The sequence below is a fragment of the Etheostoma spectabile genome, chromosome 11 (assembly GCF_008692095.1).
Source record: "Etheostoma spectabile isolate EspeVRDwgs_2016 chromosome 11, UIUC_Espe_1.0, whole genome shotgun sequence".
Taxonomy (NCBI): domain Eukaryota; kingdom Metazoa; phylum Chordata; class Actinopteri; order Perciformes; family Percidae; genus Etheostoma; species Etheostoma spectabile.
The window spans coordinates 19196451-19219326 of record NC_045743.1 but is presented as its reverse complement, the minus strand read 5'-3'; the positions used below and the strand labels follow the sequence as shown (position 1 = coordinate 19219326).

General features: G+C 40.0%; 1 protein-coding gene and 1 long non-coding RNA gene across 9 annotated transcripts in view; one reads left to right on the top strand and one right to left on the bottom strand.

Moving 5' to 3' along the window:
* The window catches only part of gulp1a (GULP PTB domain containing engulfment adaptor 1a), a 110583-nt gene that overhangs the window by 65699 nt on the left and 22008 nt on the right, over nt 1–22876 (top strand). For 6 of the 8 annotated variants that reach the window (XM_032529878.1, XM_032529874.1, XM_032529873.1 and 3 more), the window contains 2 exons: nt 6273–6353; nt 19859–19920. In XM_032529878.1, the coding sequence (XP_032385769.1) occupies nt 6326–6353; nt 19859–19920 (90 nt within the window). In that variant the 5' untranslated portion in view covers nt 6273–6325. Of the gene's footprint in view, nt 1–89; nt 233–485; nt 511–6272; nt 6354–19858; nt 19921–22876 lie in introns of those variants that run through there. The other 2 variants (XM_032529876.1, XM_032529877.1) reach the window with 2 other exon arrangements.
* LOC116698113 (uncharacterized) overlaps nt 12864–22876 on the bottom strand; it is an 18098-nt gene continuing 8085 nt past the window's right edge. The window contains exons 3-4 of the long non-coding RNA XR_004334122.1: nt 13861–13865; nt 12864–12874 (exon numbers count right to left, since the gene is read on the bottom strand). This is a non-coding gene — a long non-coding RNA (uncharacterized LOC116698113). The remainder of the gene's footprint in view (nt 12875–13860; nt 13866–22876) is intronic.

The following is a 22876-nucleotide window of genomic DNA, read 5'->3' as shown; positions in this document are numbered from 1 at the left end:
CACATGCAAAAGTCCAAAAGAATCCCGTTGGACAAACTGTGGGCGGAGGAAGTTGGGTTTGAATGTCAAGTATCATGTGTCTAGGCAAACGCTTCTTGTTGAGTTTGCAAAACCCCATCATCTGTGCTCGCTGCAGTCCTTAGTGTACCACCATCTGGCCCACAGCTGAAAACTATTAAACTCGGCTGGAACTTCCTCCTCCTCCTCACCATTCCTCCCCAGTTTGAAGCGGGTAAGTGGCTTCTATCTCTGCTCTGTTGTTGTTTCCATGTTTCTCTCCATAGATCTTTTTCCATTTATTTTTTTTCTCGTCCTCTAACTGTGTGATAGAGTTCGTCGGAGTGTCGCGTTCAACCTGCGGGAGTTTAACTGCCGGGCTGCGAGAGAGCAAGCCGGTCTTTTAGATTAGACACAAAGACACCACGGTTGATTCAACTGAGGAATTCTGGGACTAAGTTCATAAACAGATTGCAGTTGCGATGTTTTAGCCAGCAAGATTCCAGAGCCTGGGTGAGAGCAAAGGGAAGAAAACAAAAGATCTTTGTTGATTTCTGAGGCAACATGTTAGGACCCCAGTGCATGCTCTGCTTCTATTCCATGTGAAAAGCCTGCATATGGGTCAGATTAGTGACCGGCTGAGAGGCATTTCGAAATGGAACGTCAACTTCTTTTGCTTTGCTAAATAAGCCTTTTTTTAAACATTAACTTTGGTCAAACTTCTGCATTTGGATTCCTGTACAGCTGGTGATTTGGGCTCGAGAGAGTTCACTCCACAGGGTCAAAGTAGGTCGCGCTCTATTCCACAAAGTCTTTCCCAAGCTAAATTCCAAATGTTTGTGTCACTATTGGTGTAGTCTGAGACTCTGTACAGGGCTTTTGCTGTGCTTTTTGGAGGATGATATTCCAAGTAAGGGAAGTGTTAGCTCCACTATTTTTACTCAAAGTTCAGAAACACAATTGAGGCTTCAAATAGTGTATAAATAAGTGTTTTTTTATATATATATATAAATACACACACTAAATGCTTTTTTTCTTTGTTGCTCTTATGTTCAGACTGTCGTATCATGTTAGGTCTTAGTAGACTGTAACTGCATTATGTGGTTTTAATTACCACATTTAATTGCGTTTTATTTGTGCTATTTAAATTTATCGTTAGTCTTAATAAGTTGGAGGCATAAATGTGATGATCAGTCAAGCTGTAACCCAGGTGACGAGACCTAGGCTGGTGCGTCCACTGCAGCTGGCAAACATAGAAGGGGGACTGTGTGTGTGTGTGTGTGTGTGTGGTGTGTGTGTCTGTGTGTGTCTGTGTCTTGGGCTCGACAGCTCTCCCAGGATTGGTGCTGTTGATTCGCCAGAGGGGAAGCGATTAAAACAGTCCACATACTTCAGCTGCCAATCAAAATGAGTGACATCACAGTCAGGGGTCAGTTGAGGCATTGCGTTTACACCGCAGCATGTCACAAACAAACAGTAAGGTTGCCAGGTTGGGTCTGCTGCCAGACCTTGTTGCACTAGTTGCCAAAATGAGACCAGTCTTTGCTTTAAGGACTTTAAGCTCTTAATGGCGACTTTTAGGGGGGGTCCTAAGCCAAACCACAGGCTCGGGCTTGGGGCCAATTAAGGTATTTTTATATTTATTTAGCACCGGAAATAAAAAAACCTGATAAATTTATATTATAGAATGCCTTTATTGTCATTATACACAAGTGCAGTACCTGTGCAACGAGGTTCAAGCAACCCACATATAGTGTCAACACAAAAATATAAAAATATAAAATATAAAATGTAAGTAGTGCAGAAAAAAAGAGAGGGGGGGGATGTGGAGCACAGTCCTGAGAGCAATTCTATACATATCTAAAGTGGTAGAGAGATAAAGGGTTTGTATACACATGCAGAAATATCCTTTGATGTATCAAAAGTCATGAGTATTAAATATTGCACAGTAATGAGATTAAATGGTTAAGTATTAAGAATTGCACTGTAATGAAATTGCACAGAAGTCCAGTGTCCTTTAGGTATTATATATATATATATATATATATATATATATATATATATAATATAGTACAATAATTTCTCTTTCTTATTACCCATTTTTGTTTGAGAATGCCACAACATGCCTTTTTAAAACAATGGAACACTGCTCCATTGGGAGTTTATTTACCTTTTTTTAAGAATAAGCCTATTTTAGCTACAGACTCAGGTTTGTGCTGCACTTGGTTAAAAATAAGTTTTCATGTTTTTGATGGAAATGAAGCGAGGCAGTCCAAATCCCTTCCATACTTCCTGCCACAAAGGATTCCCACTGACGCTTCGTTCTCCCCAGATTTTTCTAAATAATATTAAACTTCATGCCACTATAAACAAATACCGGAAACCATTAAAGGGAAGCTGTATTTCCCTAATGAGGTGTTATTTAATGCAGCAAATAAGATCTGATTTGCTTTCATGATGAAGGCAACAAATCCTAAAAGCTGTTTCTCTAAGATCCTAAAGCCACCACTGCCCGGGTCATAATTTGGCAGTCCAGGTTCTGCAGAGTAGTTTGGGAGCTCAGATCTGCAGAATCCACCTTCCCTTGCTTTGGTGAAATGCAAACAAAGGCAGTGTCCTGGTTCATCTGCCCAGGCAATGTCAATAAGCGCTGTTCAATAAGGAACACAAGTTGTCTTTTTTAGCAGCAAAGATATTCTGTTTTGGCAGACGGAGGAATGTCCAAGTCCCCACCCTGAAGCTTGTTCCATTTCATTTTTCTCCAGCCCTTTCCAGGGCCTCTGTTGCAGTAAAATACCCCCTTACTGTCAGAACCCACATACATTGTATTTGTATCCGCAAACTAAATTTCCCTCAGTTATGTCCCATATGTCATTATGTGTCTCATTATGTACAGTCTTCCGCTAAGGGTTTTTCCTTTTTCCATTTAAAGAGACAGTTGTTATGATCGCGGAGCCTATTTAATGCAGAATCCAAAATAATTGGAGCTCAGTCATAGATCTTTTTTTTATTTATTTTTTTAAAGATGGGTGGTTTTTCACCAGCTTCTTCCATCTCTAATATGTACTGATAAGATATTTGACTGAATAGAATAACTCCTCATTTTTCATGACCCATTAACCTCCCATGTAACATCAATCAAATATGTGTTCACATCTTCAGTTTTAATTTCTTCTCAGCCCCAAGGACTATTGGTTGATAATGCCTTTGACAACAGTTCATTTTCTGAATGGCATCATTCATGTCACAGCCATAATTGGTGGGTGTGCATCACAAAAGGCACCGCGAAGCAAAAGCTTCCTCAGAGTTTGTTGCAGTGGCGGGTGATGTAACGAGCCAAGATTCAAGGCAAGAAGCGCCAACAGAATGCGAGAGAGAGGTTACACAACCAGCCGTCTAAGATAGGGTCTCAGTACAGGTGACCCAGTACAGTTGACAAATAAGTGTTGAAACATGTAGCTCCAACATTTAGCATGCAGCAGTTCTACTTTTCTGTCTCCTCCTGGAAAAGATGGAGACAAGGTTTGTAACGGGAGAACGGGAATGGAGAGATATTTCCTTCTTTACAGAGTTGTGTAGATTGAATTATTACTTTATGTTATCACTCGTATTATTGCTCCAACTTCAAAAATCAAATCAGGATTGGCGATTCTCACAGTAATCTTTTTTTCCTCTCCATCCAAAAAAGACCCCCAAACACAGATTGGCAACATGGCGTAGCTTAGCAGCGGCAGCTAAAGACACGGCCTAACGTTAGCTTATCTGGAGCCTGCAGCTGCACTGTTCCAGGCACCATGGCCACTGCCAGTTGGAGATGACAAATGAAAATGTAAATGAATAAATGCACGTGACGTTTTGGGTCGGTTTTCCGGAGTTGTGTTCCAGACCATGTCCAACACTTGGAGCCATGAAGATTTCTAATCCAAGTCTGCCTTTGTGTGAAGTTAGACCTCTCTAAGACTTTGATTTTAAACCTACAGATGAACTAGAATGGTTCTCAATTACAAGGAATGACGTTTTATAACGCTAGTTTAACACACAATTTAACACACAACGATGTCGTCCTTGGGTCAAATTGACCCGTTTTCAGTTAATTTAAAAATTTTCTTTGTCACAAAAAAATGGGCCGTTAAATAAGACATTACACATATCAAAATCTTTGGGGAAAAAACACAAAAAATGTCAAAAAAAAGCACCCAAAACATTGAAAAAGTGCCAAAAATGTTGGAAACAGCAATACTATAATTGACCAGGGTTGACAGGAAGACAACACAAGGGTTAAGGTTGGTATATTGTTGGTAGAAATACATAAGGAACATGTTAACTAATATAATTATATCATATTTTATTATATTGTATATTTTCTTTTTGAATGTGATTACCTAGATCCTATAGATCTTATAGGATGAAAGCTTTCACGGTTTTCAATCATCAAACCTTGTTTCCAAAATTGGAGCAGCTTGTCTTAGGACACATCATGTTGCCTTTTTGTTTCCGAGATATAAGAGCAGGATTTATTTTTCCATCCACTAAAAACGTGTAATTGCTCAGGCTTCCCTTGATAAATGGAAAATGCCAAAGATGGAAAAATTCGATTCATTTTCTAGATTGACCGGTCACGAGTTAATTTGTTTGCAAAGAAAGATTGAAGTAGCTGTAATGCGGCTGGCCTTGCATATTCTTCCACAGTAAGAGAGTAAAGAATATTGATTGTGGAGCAGCCTGACGGAGTCCTGGACCGTTTGTCCTCGCAGTCCCTCTAGTTCCCTGAACTCCTGTGGGGATTTGATGCAAGGGCATGGAAGCATTCAAAGCAAAATGACACTAAGGAGGTGGATTTGGTAACGAAATTTACTGTCAGTGTACCAGTTGCACAAATTGGTAGCCATACGCAACCAGCATGCACTACTATGACTACAGTGTATTTAAAAAAGAAGAAGAAAAACTGATTTTGGCCACAGCCCACATTCATCTCTCACTTTGTTACTTTACTATAATATCGAGGTGTACCAGTTTTTCTGAGATCACTTTATTACTGACAGAAATCGGGAGATGATGATTTATAACAAAACACTCACGGGGGGGGGGGTCAACGTTGGCATCGCTGATGATGACTAAACTTCATGGGTTTAGTTTCAGGTTTGGTGCTCTGTTACTGTGGAGCTGGATGTGTATCGGTGATACAGTGATACAGAACACGATGCTCTTAGAGGTTCCATATTGGAAAAAGGGGAAGGCAGATTGAGGTTTCAAATACTGTAAAATGTGTAAATACCTTTAGTATCACAGCGCACAATACACAGAGAGAAGCGCGTAGTCCGTGTTCATAAACGGTGCTTTTAAACGAGTTCCATATGGTTGTAGTATACTTCATATAGGTAGAAAGTGCCTTTACAGTCATTCCCCGTTGCAATGACGGTGCAGAAACTCCAAAAGCGCAGATGTGGAACACCAAGGAACTGCCGACCAATCAGAGCAGATTGGTCTTTTTTCTGGAGTTTTTTTTTTAAAGAGACAGGCGCTAAAATTGAGCGTTTCAGACAGAGGGTGAATACAGGTATATTCAGAGAGAAAGTACGAGAACAATAATGTTTTTTTTTTTACTTCATTGCCCAAATTGAACATTACAGGCAATTTTAGCAACACAATACAGTGTACTTAAACTTTTTTTTTTCTTTATTAACAATAAAAAAAATATTAAAATTAAAAAATTAAAAGGGTCACCCTGTGTTGAGCTTCGTTCAACAACCATATTGACTACATAGAAACAGGATAAATACACCGTTGCACATCAGTACGTTTAAAATTATTCAAAATCAAGGCCTTGAATGACAGGAGTACAATAATGTTTTTTGAACATTAGAGAATGTAAACATGTTCTATTAGAAACCCAAAATATAACTATGAACCTGAAAATGAGCATGACACGGGACCTTTACATATGCCCTAGCTCTATTGGAAAGATGTTTACTGTGCAACACTATTACGTGATTGCATCACCTAGACATGTTCTGTGCTCTGGACCAGAACGGACAGCGAGTACTTTGTTATCAACACCACAAGATTACGATGACAGCATCCACAGATCATGAGTATGATGTGGCCCGTCGGTAAACAACTGTAATTCAGATGGTCTGGGAGCTTAATGGGAACGCATTCTGACTCACGCTCAGAGGCTGGGGATATTTTACAGAAAAACACCTTCAGTGTTTGTTTTAGTGAAGGCTCGGGGAAACGAGCCATTTTTAACTCTCTTCTCTGTGCTGCTTTTCCAGGTGGAATATAGGCAGTTACTCCGGAGGGACCTCGGAGACGCACGTTTTCCACTATGAACCGCGCCTTCAACAGGAAAAAAGGTGAGCGGAAATAACCGGTGCTCGTTTGGCTTGTAGAACGAAGCATTGCCTGTTTTAGGCACAACAGTGCCACAGGCTGCACAGACTCTTATAGATGTCTTGGACAAACTACCATCTCCTTCTGTCACGCTTTTGTTACTGTTGCAACAACACAGTGTTCTGCCACCTAAGTGTTAGTGGGCATTGCACACTTTAATGGGCACTCCACCAATTTTACCACATGAAGTTAAGTTTACTCACCACAAGGAGTACTACTCACCCTGTGAAAACAGATGGATAATGTCTTCTGTGGATCTAAAGGAGCTTTCTAAAGTTTATAAAAATATCCCGGATGATGATGATGATGATGTACTGCCCAGCTGCACTAAGCAAAACGTAGGATCAAGTGTTTTTGGAGCTTAAACCCATACTACCATCTAGAAGTCAGGCGATTTGGGCCTCTGGTGCTTTATTTTGTCAGTCTCCGGACGTGTGAGTTTCCTCACCAATTGCAGTACCCTTTAGGATACTTCAAGCATTTCCTTTCAGTTCCTCTGTTCGAAAGCTGAAACAAGAACTAAACGAAATATCTGTACAATCCACAGCAAAGAGATAAAAGAGGATTAATAACCCAATTTGGATGCAGCCCTGAAATACTGCTGGTTTTTCTTATATCTTCATCAAGAGTTTTTTTTTTTTTTTTTTTTTTTACATATCAGATGATAGAAATTAATGCAAGATATCTTGTATCTATTTAATGAATCTACAGTGTCTGAACATGAGGATGTGAATTGTCTTTAATCTTAATTCAATTGTATTTTAATTTTAGCCCCATTTATTCACTTGGCAGGACTATAAACTCACACTGGAAAGCTCTGAATGAAAAACAAAACCATGTGATGTTTTTTATGCTGACTGGTGAAATGATTTTCATTAGTTTAGACAAAAGTTATGTGTACTGTCATCTGACATCAAAAGGCTCTTCCACCAACATTGGCTGCATCAAATAGCCCAAATAATTCATTTCCATAAAAGCTATGAAATACAACAGAACTGTCAATACAAGCAGAATAAAAAACGAGTAGATCATATGCATACTGTCATGCATTCAAGTATGTGGAAGGTGGATAAGGTGGCTGTGACAGCACTGCAGCGTTCTGAGGTGACCCTGCCCAAATGCAGAGGAAAAGTTAATTGGGATTGCAGTTTGGGAAACAGCTTGGTGTGTTCGCCACCATCTGTCCCGCTCCCTCCGGTGTAAATCATCAGACCTGGAGAAAAGAAGCCTTGGACGGCGTTGAGCAAAGTGTCCCGGGCCCAGGTGGTGCGGCGGGGTCTAATGATGTTTCGGGTGTTATAATTCACTTTTTTCCCTATTAAGTCCTCTATTTTAGGGGCTAAAGATGGCGATCAGGAAGGGCAGATAGTCACTTCCCACCTCACATTTAATTTCCCCTTGATTGTGCGTAATGGAAATGGCTCCTTTCCTTTCATTTTAACTGCTTTTTTTTTTATTTCTGTGAATCTCAGCTAGATACCTCCGCTGTGCAATCGCAGCTGGGCGGCTGTGGCTCAGTTGTAGAGCGGTTGTCTGCCAATCGGAAGGTTGTGGGTTCAATCCCTGGCCCTGCAGTCCCATGACGAAGTGTCCTTGGGCAAGACACTGAACCCCGCAACTGCGCATCGGAGTGTGAATGTGTGTGAGTGTTTATCTGATGAGCCACAGCCTCGGCCACAGTGTATGAATGTGTGTGAATGGTAAATGTATCCCATATGATGAAGTAGTCGTTAAGACTAGAAAAGCGCTAAATATATATATATATACAGCACATTTACATTTGCACACATGCCTATATTGAGGAGGGCATGTTTTGGGGGAAAAAAGAAGAAAATTATAGCTAAAAGTCATCTTAAAGCTGGCTTTGGCAGCAGAAAGATAAGGGTGCCTGCAAAAAGGAAGGGCAGTTAAATACACAGTAAACAGTTCTTTTAAGCAAATTCTCCCAGACAGTCTAGCACACACTGTCCATCTCTTTGCAACGCTGCATCCATTCCCCCCAGCCGCCATAAACGTGTGTTAAAGCCTTTTTCCCCCTGACCTCCACCGTGCACTATTACATTTAATTTCTGAAACAGTTGTTACAGTGAGTCGGAGGCAGACGCTGCCAAAAGGCCCACAACCGATAGCCTTTTCCCTCCAGGAAAGATAAAACGTCTTTTTTTTTTTAATTTGAAAGCATGAACCATGATATACAAAAAAAAATATCTGGAAGCATTCATGTGTATGCACGGTATATTTAGCTAGCTCCAGGCACGCATGCTCAATGGACCTCAGTATTCCAAGTTTCCTGTTAACTAAGTGAATGTTAGCGAACAGATTAAATGTCACTTCAGAGTTTATCCTCCAAAGATTTTAACACATACATCTGAACACAGGCCTTTATATGAGGTTTAAATTGACGTTCCTAATGATGAGGAAGATAAGAAGATGCATAGTGCAATAATTGTTCCTATGGGCCGGACTGTGAATCATACTAGAATAGATTTAGACCAGCCTGGAAGATTGTCTTACAATGATATGGTTCCTTTGAAAACACAACTTTTTCAGTTTCTTTACAGAATTTGACTGGAGCTGTGGATTAAAACGTTCCCAATAGTCAGACATATCATTTGATTTGCAACTTTGCTGCTGACAAGCTCCCACGTGGGCTGAACAAAGGTTTACTTGCTACTGACATGACACGCATTAGAGCAATTTATTCAGCCTCTGCTGAACTCCTGCCACGTTCAAAGAGAGGAAAGTTGCCTTGTGTTGTTGATGTTGTTAACATTGATCCCTTCTATTATCATGTGTAGATTTTTAGTTTATTTATCCATTAATACTAGAACCACCAGTCTCTTTAGGAGTTCTCTTTCCTCTGAATCCGATGCTCAAGAGTGTCCGTGTCCTCGTCCGTCTCCGTGTCTCAGGTAGCTTTTTTACACACCTGAACGCACAGAAAACAGGTTTCAGAATCAGAATCAGCTTTATTTGCCAGATATGAGGACAAATACAAGGAATATTACTTTGGAACATCGTTGCTCACAATGCGCTTACACATGCAAAACAACCAAAACAATATAAACGCACTAATATATACATACTAATACATACACACTCTGAACAGAAACAATATAGAGGCATGAGTGCAATGAAGAGTGCAATAAAAATGATTTTAAATGTGGAGCAAAGGATACTGGGATAAATAGTATTATGTTATTAAATTACAGTATGAACAGTATGAACAGCTCTGGAATAGGGAATGATGAATAAATAACAATAAGTGAGATATGAGAATGGGAATGATGAGGAAATAGTAAATAAGTGGAAATAGATACTCTTATATGTAATACATACACTCTTAGCAGTGTTAAATGTGTTATTTTTATATACCATCTAGTTTTAGAAGAAATATATTCACAAAAAGTGAGATGAGTGCTGTTGTTGCAAATACAATATTTAAGTCTAACATTTGTTTTGAGTGCTCAGCAGTGTAAAAACTTAGAAGGCATGAAACAAATGCTGAATTTATAACCAGCTTCAGTTTTTATATTTTGTCTTGTAAACTAAATAGTAAAGATAATCCCCGTTGCAAATGATTCCATTATCCCCTTTTTTATCACAAGGAAGGAACGACAATAAGTTCCCTCCTCCTCATTTATATTTGTCTCTCCATCCCTCCCGTGCGCAGTGAGTCTTCCAGTTTAACACACCACTTGCTGTCTGATCGCCTACATCCACACCAGCCAATTAAAATAAAACCATTTAGAAAAGTTAGTATTTTGTGAAACGACTCCCATAAATTGCCTCCCCGATATTATTATAGCGCTTGGCGCACGCACAGGACAAAGCTTTCATAGTCAGACAGAAAGTGTGATTAGTTTCGCTTTCATTTCTGTTATTTTCCATACATGAAAGAATGAATACTGTGGGCCTACATACCTTAGTGGGATTATGTGGCTCATGTGAGGGGAATATTGCCGTGCAAATTAGTTTCTAGGTTCCATTTATTGTCTCAGTGGGCGTGTACGGCCGCCATGCAAATGCGTCATTTTGGCTGCGGAGGAGAGTACCAATGATAATAAATAATGGGTGTTTTTTTTTTTGTAAAAAACAACCGTATATGTTGTTAGCATAAATGTTATTCTGTCATTATGACAGTATAGGAATCTGTAGAAAGGCATTTTTGGAGAAGTCAGGGCAGAAGAGAAAGATGGATGTTAAATTAAAGTTAAAGGCCTTGGCTATTGCGGTTTTAGGGGGGTTCCAGCTGGATTTTCATTCTTTTACTTCTGAATTTGTAATAGTTAAACAACTGTGTATAAAGTGATTCTGCCCTTCTAATGTTTTGTAATCTCCTGACTGCTCGAGCTGGACTGGCTGTGGGAGTGAAGGCCGGCCCTGACAGCAGGCTCCACTGATTTACCTCGCCCTTTATCTTTGTCTGCCTGTGTTTTGTGGACGTGATCACGTCTAGCAGGTAATTTCAACAGAGATCTTGATCATTTTTATCTCCTATGTTTATTGCCCCATGCTCTTGGATCTGACTTTCACTGAATAGCTGGGCAGAGTTCTGGTGAGCCGCAGAGCAGCAGTTCAGTCTCCAGAACTCATATAAGAGCTGTACCAATAACAGAGCCTGCTCTGACCTCTTATAGCAGGCGTGTCAAACTCAATTTCACCAAGGGCCACAATGAAAAAAAGAGAATCACATCAGGGGCCTATTGACAGGCTTTCATTTAATAGAAAGAGATATTTTTGCCCTAAAGTCAGCAAAAAAGTTCCTTAACCATCATAGACTTTAGCAAGTCAAGCAAAACAATCATTGTGATTAAATTTTTCAAAGGAGAATGCCCGACTCACAACAACCTATTTCACAGGTTTGACTATGCAAACTCTCTGCTTCTGTGGGAATCTCTGAGTTCAAAGTCAGCAAATCTGCCAAATGCTTTGAGTGTTGCGTAATCACAGTCTGAAAAGCTGTTTCCCATCTTTTCGGTATGGCGCACATCTTGCTGGGCCAAAATGAATTGTGAATCTGAATTGAGTTGCGGGCTGGATCCAAATCTGCGAGAGCCAGGATCTGGTCCATGTGCCTTGAGTTTGACACGTCTCTTAAAGTGATTGCATGACTTGGCAGCTCCTGACCTTCTAAATACTCTACAGTATTCACGCTCGGTTTATGAGAACAGCCCTGAATAAATCCTACCTTCATGAAGCTTGTTATATTGAGATTGTGATATACAGAGCTGTTGATTAAAGGGTAATTTCAAAAGGCTGTAGTTTGTGGTGCTGTTGAACGGTTTTGGCTTATAACGAGAAGGTGCTTATTTATTTAGTCTAACCTCATTAATATAGGCAAGGCAAGGCAGTGACGCTTTATTTGTGTTGCACATTTTAGCAGCCAATTCAAAGCACTTTATATAAAATATCTGTTACATAGAATATATAAACAGCTAAAATAAAATACCAGCTATGAAAGGATGATAATAAAAGTGACAATGCATAAACAACGACTTAAAAAAAGACAGCGTTGAACAGAAAAGTCTTTGAAACCTGATTGCAGCGCACCTACAGTTTTCTATTAGTTTGGATGTGGTGCATAAAAACTGAATGCTGCTCATCTGTATATAGTTCAGACTCTGGAGACAGAAAGCAGAGCTGTCCCAGACCACTTCCGGGATTGCCCCGTTTGCTCGATGCTGTGTGGACTTGCCTCCTAGACCCTCCTTTGCAGCGCTGTGGAGAAAGGTCTGGCCATGAAAGACTAGGTGGTTCATAATGAAGCAGCAGATCAGACATATTTGACCCGAAACTGATCAGTGTTTCATAAACCAACAGTATTTTCAAATCAACTCCTGCAGAGACAGGAAGACAGTGTGAATAAACCGTGTAATATAAATAGGGACACCTTTTTGAAGGAAAAAATGTTAAGTTAAAGTATTAGACTACTTTAGTGTATTTCATTACCTCTGACTCACTTGCCATATTGTAGTTACTTTGCCTAAAATACCCAATTTACTGTATTCCTTTTCCACATACCGTATTTTCCGGACTATAAGTCGCTCCGGAGTATAAGTCGCAAGTTCCTCACTCACTCCAAACTTTCTTTTTGATGCTCTATTACCGTTTTTGGCTACATATTTTACTACATGCAGTTTGTATTCTGCAGACAAGGATTTTCTTTTCGGGACATTTTGTTTGTGTACAGTCTTTCTCGGTTGTCTTTAGGAGCAGCACGGAGATGTCGTAAACCTAGAGCGCCCTGTCGCAGCTGTAGACGGTAATGTTTTTTAGTACATTTTTAACATTTAAAAACATGTTAAATTATATACATTTTGATATATAAGTCGCAACTGACTATAAGTCGCGGGACAAGCCAAACTATGAAAAAAGTGTGTAATTTGAGTATCAATATAGTTTACCTGGTTTACACTGCAACATACAAAAGGTACAAAGTAGAACTTGGACTTTAACAGTTAAGATGAGGACAAATGGTTGACTGTCAAGTTATAGTGTCACAATCGTGCCCTGGTGATGTATTAGCAAACTCCCAGACTTATTCATTCTGTCAGTGATTGGAAGCACACACTGAATCCACAGGGTGTATTTGCTATCTAACTACAGATACCTGGGTTAATTTCAGTGCATGTCACTGTGAAGTGCTGCATCATATCAGAGCTGATTGACTGCAGTGAATCACGTTTTACAATTCTGTCACAGCAACAGGAGGTAGCTGAAGATTATTCATGTTAGTGCAGAAGAATAGCTTGGATCTAATGGCCCGATGCACTGTGAGGCTTAGACAGCAGACAGGGACAGTGGACCGGTTGCCCTAGATTCTCTTACAGCAGCGGGTAACAGAGCTATACTTAGGTTTCCTTGGGAGACATATTTTCTCAAGTTTATTCATGGTTTATTCAATCCGTCGCTATTGTGTGTTATTCAACTGCTGGAACAAAATACAGAACCAATTTTATTTTACATGTTATATATTTTCTCACTTTCCAACAGTGACTCATTTGAGATCTGTTGTCAGTAGGGACAGTATGAAAACTGGTCAAACCAAACCAAATAATGGGATTGCAGGGATCATTCTCTAATGGTTACAGGGACTTGTTCATCTGGATTTTTACATATGCATAATTGTAAAACTTTTTTTTTTCTTAACGTGAGATGTCTTCTATTTATAAATATGATTGACTCAACAAAAAGCACTCATACAGAAAATTAGATGCTAAGGAGACAAGCTTTTTAATTCCCTCACAGCTTTACTGGGCAAAATTAATTCAGTGTAAATTATTCTTGGTTATGAAATGTACCCTGAAATATTACGCAAGCCATAATTAATAGTTTAGTTACTTTGAGACCAGAAACATTGATCCCCTAAATGTAATAAATGCCTGTCTGATTGGAAGGACACTGATATAAAAAATAGAAAGTCCAGAGCATTATGTGTGTCACTGCCTGAATGTCTGCTCTGACCACGCTGGCTTATAAAGCCATGTGACTATGCCCATGATCCTTAAGCATTTCCTTTTCTGACTCTTATGTAATCCGTATTAGCCCTGAACGGGCCCTGTACTGACCAAACATGTGTTCTGCGTTTAATCTACACATTAAATTGAGTGAACCCTTTCAAGAGCTTTGCAACGTAATAGAGAAGTGGGATTAGATGAATTTACAGGCGCTTGACACAAAAGCCTGGACACTTAATCCAATATGATCACCCTACCATCGTGAACCTTATAATGTTCTGTTTTTACTGTCTGACAGGGTTCCCACGGATCCTTAGAAACGTCTTAAAATGTCTTATTTTTTAATAATGGTAGGTCTCTCTCACAACAGTAACAGGATTAAAGAAGTACAAAAAACAGCACAGATAATGTGAAGCTAAAGACAGTTGGCCAGGGGGTTTCAGAGAAAACAAAAAGCCCTGTTGCATTACTTATAGTTCCTAGAATCTGGATAATAATGCAACTGCCAATATGGAACATCAAGGAGAGGGTGGAATGCCGCTTAGCTGGAGCTGGATGAAAGTTAGATATACTGTAATATGTATGTGTCTTAATGTGGATGTGTATAACCTCTTAGTGTGAGTGAGTGAGTGAGTGAGTGAGTGAGTGAGTGAGTGAGTCTGAGTGTGAGAACCCCCAGAACAGCCATATTGTTTTTCACAGTATTGTCCAAATAAGCAATTACAAAAAAAGTGTATTTAAAATTGTAATACAAAAAAACTCAACACAGTTTTGTCTTATATAAAGTGTAACATATGATTGTTACATAGAAAAATACCTGTATAAATATTGTCAAGGAGATTTCAAACAGAACGCTGGGAAGAGTATTATGTTTTCCCTGTCGTGTTCCTAAAAAAACTGTACATTTGATTTCATAAAGTGTGCATTAACCCTGGTCAGAGAGGTTACATAATGTACGTCAGGCTTTAGGTGTAGATGGCAGCACTGTTGTATAGAATTACATTCAGTTGTAGGGAGCTTGCGATGTTTCTGTAAATGTTCTGTTTAAGGTGGGATTCTCTCAAAGGACTCCCTGTCACAGTTTGCACCATCTTGCATTTCACCCTTAATGTGTGTAACCGGGGTTGATGTATGGAAGCAGATGGATTCAAACGGTTCGCCTCACAGTAACACTGTCCTATTGGGCCTCCAGTGGAAGGGTGGTGCAGGTCCGTTCTGCTTGGAAGCCCCTTTTGAAGTTGTCTTCTGCATGATGCAGAAGTGTACATTCCCAGCAAAGTCATTGTGTGTCATTGATTGAGCACGGCAGTGAATTAGGCTATTGCCTGCCCACTTTTTGGAGGCCCTATAGAAAAATCGTGCTCTTACAGTGCAGCACTAAAGCTCCATCAGGTAAGAGCTGAGCACAGAGAATGTGACCACACTTCAAGTTAGAAATATGAGCTAGAAAAGATCATGTTTTAACTCTTTGTCTATATCAGTAGGAGTAGTAGTTATAGAAATTATATTGTATAACTTCTAATACACGGTTCCTTATTTGTATTCTGCTAGTACTGCACTTAGCGAGGTGATAAAACAGCAAAGTGCAAAACAGCAACCCCAGAGATTGAACAGACATTAGTCATTAGAGGGAAAAAAAAGCGTTTTAATTTGGTTAATCCAGGGGGTAATTTAGAGGATGCTAAACACTTTTTCATAGGCCATTAGCTGCAACATGTTGCTGCTTTGAGAACAAAAGCTCCTGAGCGATATCTGGTCTTTGAACGCTTCTTGTTGGCTGATCTTCTTGTTTTGCTTTTTTTCAGTGAGAAATTTTACTTTGACGTACTTACTTTCTTACCAAAGGTGAAGAATGAGTATGTCATGATATGTACTAGTTTGTTTTTTAAGTGAAGGACTCTTTGCATATCCCATCGACTGTGAAGACCCTTTGTCACGTCAACGCCTGGATTCACAGTAGGATGGGAGATAAAGGGAAATACAGGTGTTAAGGAGAGATTGGGTGTGATAAAGGTTTAATAGATCAAATCGTCAATAAATCCACAAACCGCTGCAAAAACTGTTAATGTTACTACAATAATAGCATCTGTGTTATCTTCAGCTGAGGCAGATAAGAGCCATCTCTATCGCTGCTCCTGAGCCATTTTGGCTGGCTGGCTGGCTGGCTTGCTGGCTGGCTGGCTAGCTGGCTGGCTAGCTGGCTGGCTGGCTGGCTGGCCGGCTGGCTGGCCGGCTGGCTGGCCAGCTGCCTTCGAAAAGGCGTGTGTAATTTTTGTTAAAATGACAGTAATCAGTAATCCAATTTTGTAAAATGGGTTTGTTATCAAGATTAGAATTTTAAAATATTAAATGTACTACTGTAGCCGATCGCCTATACTTATGAAGGTAATAAAATATTGTCCGTACTCTGAACCTAGACTGCTAACTCTTTATTGTCACATTCTATGAATTTTATCTTCACCCCTTCTATTCTGACCTTTCACAATAAAATCCCTTTGCTAAGAGTCAGCCCAACGCTACCATACACATTACACACATAACACACATAACACTTCAAGAGTCTCACGCAACACCACCCTGGTCTCGGGTATAAAAAAAAAGGTCCTCATGTATTTTGTACTTTTTTTTAGGTCTATAGGGTATTGAGTCTTCCACAGAGTTTAAACAAATGAAAAAATATAACTCATAATGTTAATACATCTTTACCCTTGGTAGATAAAACGCTGCCCTAAATCTGCCAGATTTTCATAATGCATCATCCCTGAAAATTGAAACAATAATCTGCAGATTCCGTTCGGGTCTGGTTATAAGTCATATGGTTATATGGTAACCTCACAGATTTATAATCACTGGATGGAAAATGATGACATTTTCAAACAGAGCCAGCCACATGATGGGACAGGGGAAATATGGAGGCAGCTATTAATGGTGAAGTATATGAGGAAAATATGCGATATGCAATAACGTTGAACATCGCGATAACAACATTACCTGCGATAAATAAACAATTTTGCAATTGAGCTGCGCTCACTAATCTGCTTAAATACAACAACTTGCTTGTTGAATTTAAAACCTCTAAAATAATACATTTCCATCAGTCTTTAATTTACAAATTGAGCATTGAATTGAATATAATAAGCACCCCTGAATAAAGAATGACGGTTACATTTCAAGTGCAGGTTCATCTAATATTTTCTTTCAACTAACACAAAACGTATTAATCGCCACAGTTGATATCACGATGACTATAAAAAAAAAACCCACATTACCATGGACTGTAACATGCATGAAGGAACTATGACCCGTGTGCTGTCACACGTCCCCCCGTGTCCTGCAGGAAACAGGGAAACACTGAGCACCAGTCCACTCTTTGCAATCAGTGCACTACAGTGGGAAAGACACTTCTCAGGCCTTCATCCCTCAAATGTTCCCTCATCTTCATCCAACACCTGACAACTCAGCCACACACAGTGACCTTCAGACACCACCACTCATCCTCACGCCCCAACAGTTAATCTTCCCTTTTGGCAACATGGGCAGCACTTTTGCCACTATTAGTGTGCTCACGGTAATTCCTTATAATGCAGCAAAGTGTGAGAAAGAAATACCCCCCACCCCCCACCCCACACCTTCCCCTTCTCTAATCAGAACACTGTGTGCTGACGCCCTTCAAAAAAACAACCCATCAGCCTACCTGCCCTGCCGCTGTGTCAGCCCTCCCCCCTCTCCTCCTTCCATGCTCCCTCCTTCCTCTCTTTCTTGGAATTTACAGTTTCTAAGCCTCCTCAGCTGAACGAGAAGGGAGGAGATACATCATTTATTCTATAGACTTTCATTCTTTCAAGACTTTCAAGAGTCCCACTAGGAAATGAATTGCATTTTGGAGGAGACTGTTGCAAGGTGCGAGCAGGGATAATCTCATCGCACAGCTGCTAGGTAAACTTAAAGGGAAAACCATCTCTGTAGAGGAGAAGGCCGCCAGTTTACCACGCAGCGTCTGAAAAAGTGAAAAAAAAGTTACCATCTTTACGTCTAAGTGATTGCTTTACCTGTATCCTTAGTTCCTTCCACCAGACTGATTACCGGATGAACTAATCACTACTTACTTTGCACGTCAAGAGTAAGCCTGTTAGTTTGCATGTAAATAATATGCGATACTGGAACACATAAGCAATCACAATTAAGCCAATGTGGGGCACCAAAGGAACATTAATTAGAGTAGACTTTGAAATTCATTAAAGCTACTTAGCCAACAACATCAATGTGAACAAATTCATTCGCGTAGTAAGGTGAAGTTGGTCCACACATTTGCCCCTTGCAAAAAGTCTTGATTAACGTAGTCAACCTAAAGGAGTCGAGTGCCCCCCCCCCGAGGTCACTGTCGTGCATCTTTTATCGCAGAATTCATCAACAGGGCAATAAGCCGCTTAGGGGTAGGAAGTGGAGGAAGAAAAGAATGCTTAATCAGTGGGCGATCAAGAAATGCTGAACCCCATCAATGACCCATCATGAGCTCTGACCCACTGCTCATTTTGTGTTGCTGTGATCTTCAGAGACTGATTCGGTGTTATTTAGGACTGCATGATATGAGATGCAATAACATTGTTGAATAACGCTATACCCACATTACTTACTTGTGATAAATAAAGAGATATTAAAGTCTACTCAGTTTTGCATTACTGCTACTTTCAGTATTCAGCTAAAATACAACAATGTGTTGCATTAAAACCAATGAAGAGCAATAGTTTCCAACATTTTATTGAACAATTTGAACTTGAATTGAATATAAAAGGCACACCACTAAAATAAATGATATTTACTTTACAAGGCCAGTTTTCTACTTCTATTTTTAAAATATATATAATATAGTGTCTTTGGCGATATGGTATGCTACTGAAACATTCTCAATTAGTAGAAAAAAAGGGTCTGGGTTGTTTGCATTCCTTTAAACCAATCACAATCGTCACTCTTGTGCGGCGCTAAGCTCAAGACGCAGCGACGGTGTCTCAAGAACAAACTTGTTTTGGTGGAACATTTGCACTCCGATAAAATAAAATGACACGTAAAATATTAAAAGTTAACTGTTCACACGATACAGTACCAAGAGCTATTTAAATTAGCTGATACATGGGTAAACTTTGTTTTATCTTACCAGTATACTGGCCTGTGTAACGGTACTTTGTCCACAGCAAGTCCATTCAGTCCCAAAACCCAGTTAGAGACTAAATGCCATAAACTCCTATGTAAATATTTAAATTAATCTCCCGAAGGAACCAGGCCTGCCTTGTTGCACCATCCAAATGTTCTTCAAAACTTGACATTTTCAGTGTACAGCTCGCTGGCTTGGAATTTAAGAATGGCAACACCCAGAGTGGATGTTCCATTGATTATCCCCACTAGGATGGCAATTAATTGCCCATTGCCTCTGGACAACATGCCCCCAAGGGCGAGAAAAACACAGAGAGAGAGAGAGAGAGAGAGCGTGAGTATGTGTGAGAGTGTGAGAGAGTAAGAGCTACTGCTACAACAAGCACTTATTTTCCCAGGTCTATGGAACACACTCATTTCTTGCAGAAGAGTGTCACGATTGATAAGATGACAGTCATCCTAAATTCTTAATGGTGGTGGATATAGCTCCTGTAGCGGCTTTTGTGCCCCTAGGATTTCAGTTTTAGTTTCAGTTCGGATGAGTCCCACAGCCCGCATCCCAAGCCCAAGCAGCCCAGCAGAGAGGATGGATGCCTGAATATTCATATTCAATTCATTTTTTTATTTTTTTATTTGAACACATTCAGATGTCGGGTTAAAACTTGCGTTACTGAGATTGTAACGGGTATAATATTACCAAAACGTTATCAGTAATGCGTTATATACTACTGTGTTACAGCAAAAAGGAATACACTACTGTAATTGCATTACTTTTGTAACACCGTGTTTCGGCCATTTGTTCCTGGATGAGACCATAGATTTAGATTTCTTTATTAAATTATCTCTTTGTGTCATTTCAGATAAATCATGGATGCACACCCCGGAAGCACTGGCCAAGCACTACATCCCCTACAACGTCAAGGTAGGTTTCGGACTGTTGCGGAGCTTTGGGACTGTGAAAAAAGTTCAACACTGAAAAAAGACCACAGGGCCATTTTGCTGTTAAACGATGGTGAGAGGCTCTACTACGTGAAATACAGAAACAAAACAAAATCTCTCATTTTGTGGCTTTCCACCTTTACTGCTCATGCGCTGCACCTGATGGAGTTACCCTATACCCCTTTACATCATCCATTAGATTTCCAAGTGACTTAAATTAAAAATTGCGTGGTAATATGGAGATTTAATCATTTTATTTGGATGCCACTGCATCCTAAGGGGTTATTTTGGTAATTTTTAACCTTGTCCTGATTTTCCCAACCATTGGTGTGTCAGTGACTTATATAAACAACGATCTTTGAAACTAATCCAGAAATAAGCGAGACAGCTGTAACCAGCAGCCATGAAACCAGCCAAACTGGGGTGCAATGTAGTCCAGTAGGGAAAATGTGCACCCTCAAATCTACTACAGGGTCCCCGCGGGTCCTTAAAAAGTCTAAAGTAAAATTTTCGATTTTTAAGGTTTTAAAATGTCTTAAAATCTGGAATTCATGATAAGGAGGTCTTCAATATTGGGTGTGGCTGAAGAAAACAGGCAGTAATCATGTAGCAAGGTGTGCTTGATGTGAATAGACGATGCAGCTGGGGTCAATGGGCCACATAGTGCTCCATTCACACATGAAACCAGAGAAGCATGTACTGTATGTGTCGTCACAGGCAGACGGGGCCGGGTCTTCAGCCCTGAATCATTGGAGTGTAGCCCTGAACGTATTTTGAAAAGTTGACTGACCAATATGACAGCGGATGGACCTGAGTGTTTCAAGGACCGCATCTTTACACCATGTAGACCTGCGACCTGGGCGTCCCTCTGGTGTCCACTCTCTCTGTAAAAATAAAGATGAGCAGCGGTTTCTTAATGAAATCAAATGAACTCATTTATCATTGAGGTGAATAATTTTCATATTTAAGGAGGTTACATCACCAACAAAAGATGCAAAAGAGGAGGTAAGAGTAAATGATGCCTATAGGCTACATGTGTGCTGACTCAGATATAATTAAAAGTCGATCTAAAGGAGAATAAATAGTTGAAAGGAATACAGAATGCCTGAGAGCATTACCGCAATATATTCCATTATGATTTTATATTTGGATTGGAATCTGTGTTCCCTTTACATGAAGATGTTGCCATCATACATTGATTCGGAAAAAGGTAAAAGTAGGGGCATGCACATTCACCACAATGCAGGAAATGAAGTATTTAATGCAAAACAAATTTGCACCCCACATCGTAAGTCATCATGCAAATCTGGAGGAAAAACCTTGGCCTTTCAGTGTCCTGGCCAGTTTTCATTAGGCCAAATGTTGGTGCTGTTTAACTAACATCTACAAACTGGGCAGCTAAAATAAATGCACTGGCTATTAATAAGCTGGGCGAGCCAATTCCAGTTTGGGTCCTGGTTAAGACCTGAATCAACTCCTAGAAACGCTAAGTATCTTCTCATCTACACAGTCAACCATGTCGGGGGGGTGTAAGGCAAATCAGCACTTATTATAAACGTTGTCGTGTCCCTGTGACCTGTCTTCGCCACACCATTCTGTCATGTCACTCTGAACTTTTCCTGCTTTTTTGTCTTTTTCCTGTTTGTTTTTTTTAGAGGACGTAAAAAAGATTTTAAGTCATTAAATTTGCTTTTAAAAAATGTGCAGATGCCCTGCACTAAAAGGTTGTTTCCTTTGCCGCTGACAGGCTCAGATTGTTATTGTAAGTGTTTGAATTTTTGTTTAACCAGAAAAAGCCCTGATATTGTCATTGCCAAACCAACCAGACCTCATGTAAATAAACAGTACTTTAAGTGTCTGCAGAGGCAGCATATTTTATGTAAATGGGTGAATTAAGGGTTAATTTCAACCAAACCACCAGAGTGGTGATAGTTGGAACAGGGAAAAGACAAACCAAGGCGCCTTTTGATTGAGAATAATAATCTGAGCATGTCAGCGACTAAACATGCCCTTTTGGTGAACAATTTCCCATTAACGTTACATTGCAGTTTGTTTCGCTGTTGCTGACTGCAGCCGTCTCGCTTAATACTGGACCAATTTTTAAAAAAAATGTTTTTTTTTTGTTCTATTCTAAATGTCACTTGATGTATTTTTGTCCCATTATTTTTTCTCATTTTAATGCTCTTATCACGTGAAAAGTGGATCGGCTTGCTTTGTGTAAATGTCTTTTTATTGAAAACAACATTGGTATATAGCCTACTGTAGTGTTAAAGGACCCCCCCCCCATATATAGGCTACTGTGGTGTTGAAGGATACCCCCCCAGTATATAGGCTACTGTAGTGTTAAAGGACCCCCCCCCCCCCCCCCTCAGCAATAGGCTACTGTAGTGTTCAATTTCACACTACATGTCTTGGGGCAAGAAATCTGTACAATGTAAACAACAATGTAACACTGTCCATCAATAAAAGGGGGAAAAAAATACTCTGACGGGGGGGGGGACTGGACTGGACCTGCTGCCATGATAGCTCAGTTCACAACGACCAAACACACAGATCACTTTGGTCTGGTCAATGGAACATTTGGCAACTTTTAAAAAGGCAACTTTTCATCCAGAATCTTATCGCCGGCCATTTTGGCGTCTCGCGCTCGCCATCCCCTTAAAACGTAACGCTACTACTCTTTGGCCGCCTCGCAAGCCCAAACGGCGTGTGTGCAGCGGGCCTGTTGTTGTGTTTCCGGTCTCGCTAGACCTGGTGGGTGTTGTAGTTTTTCTAACGTTAATAGTTGTGGAAACAGCATGTGAAAAAACTACAAAGTCTGCTAGACCAAAAAGAAGATTAATCTCGCCATAAAAAAATTGACACCGTTAAAATGGGTTTGCGTTAACATCAATAATAATGCCTTTCACTGACAGCACTAATATATATATATATATATA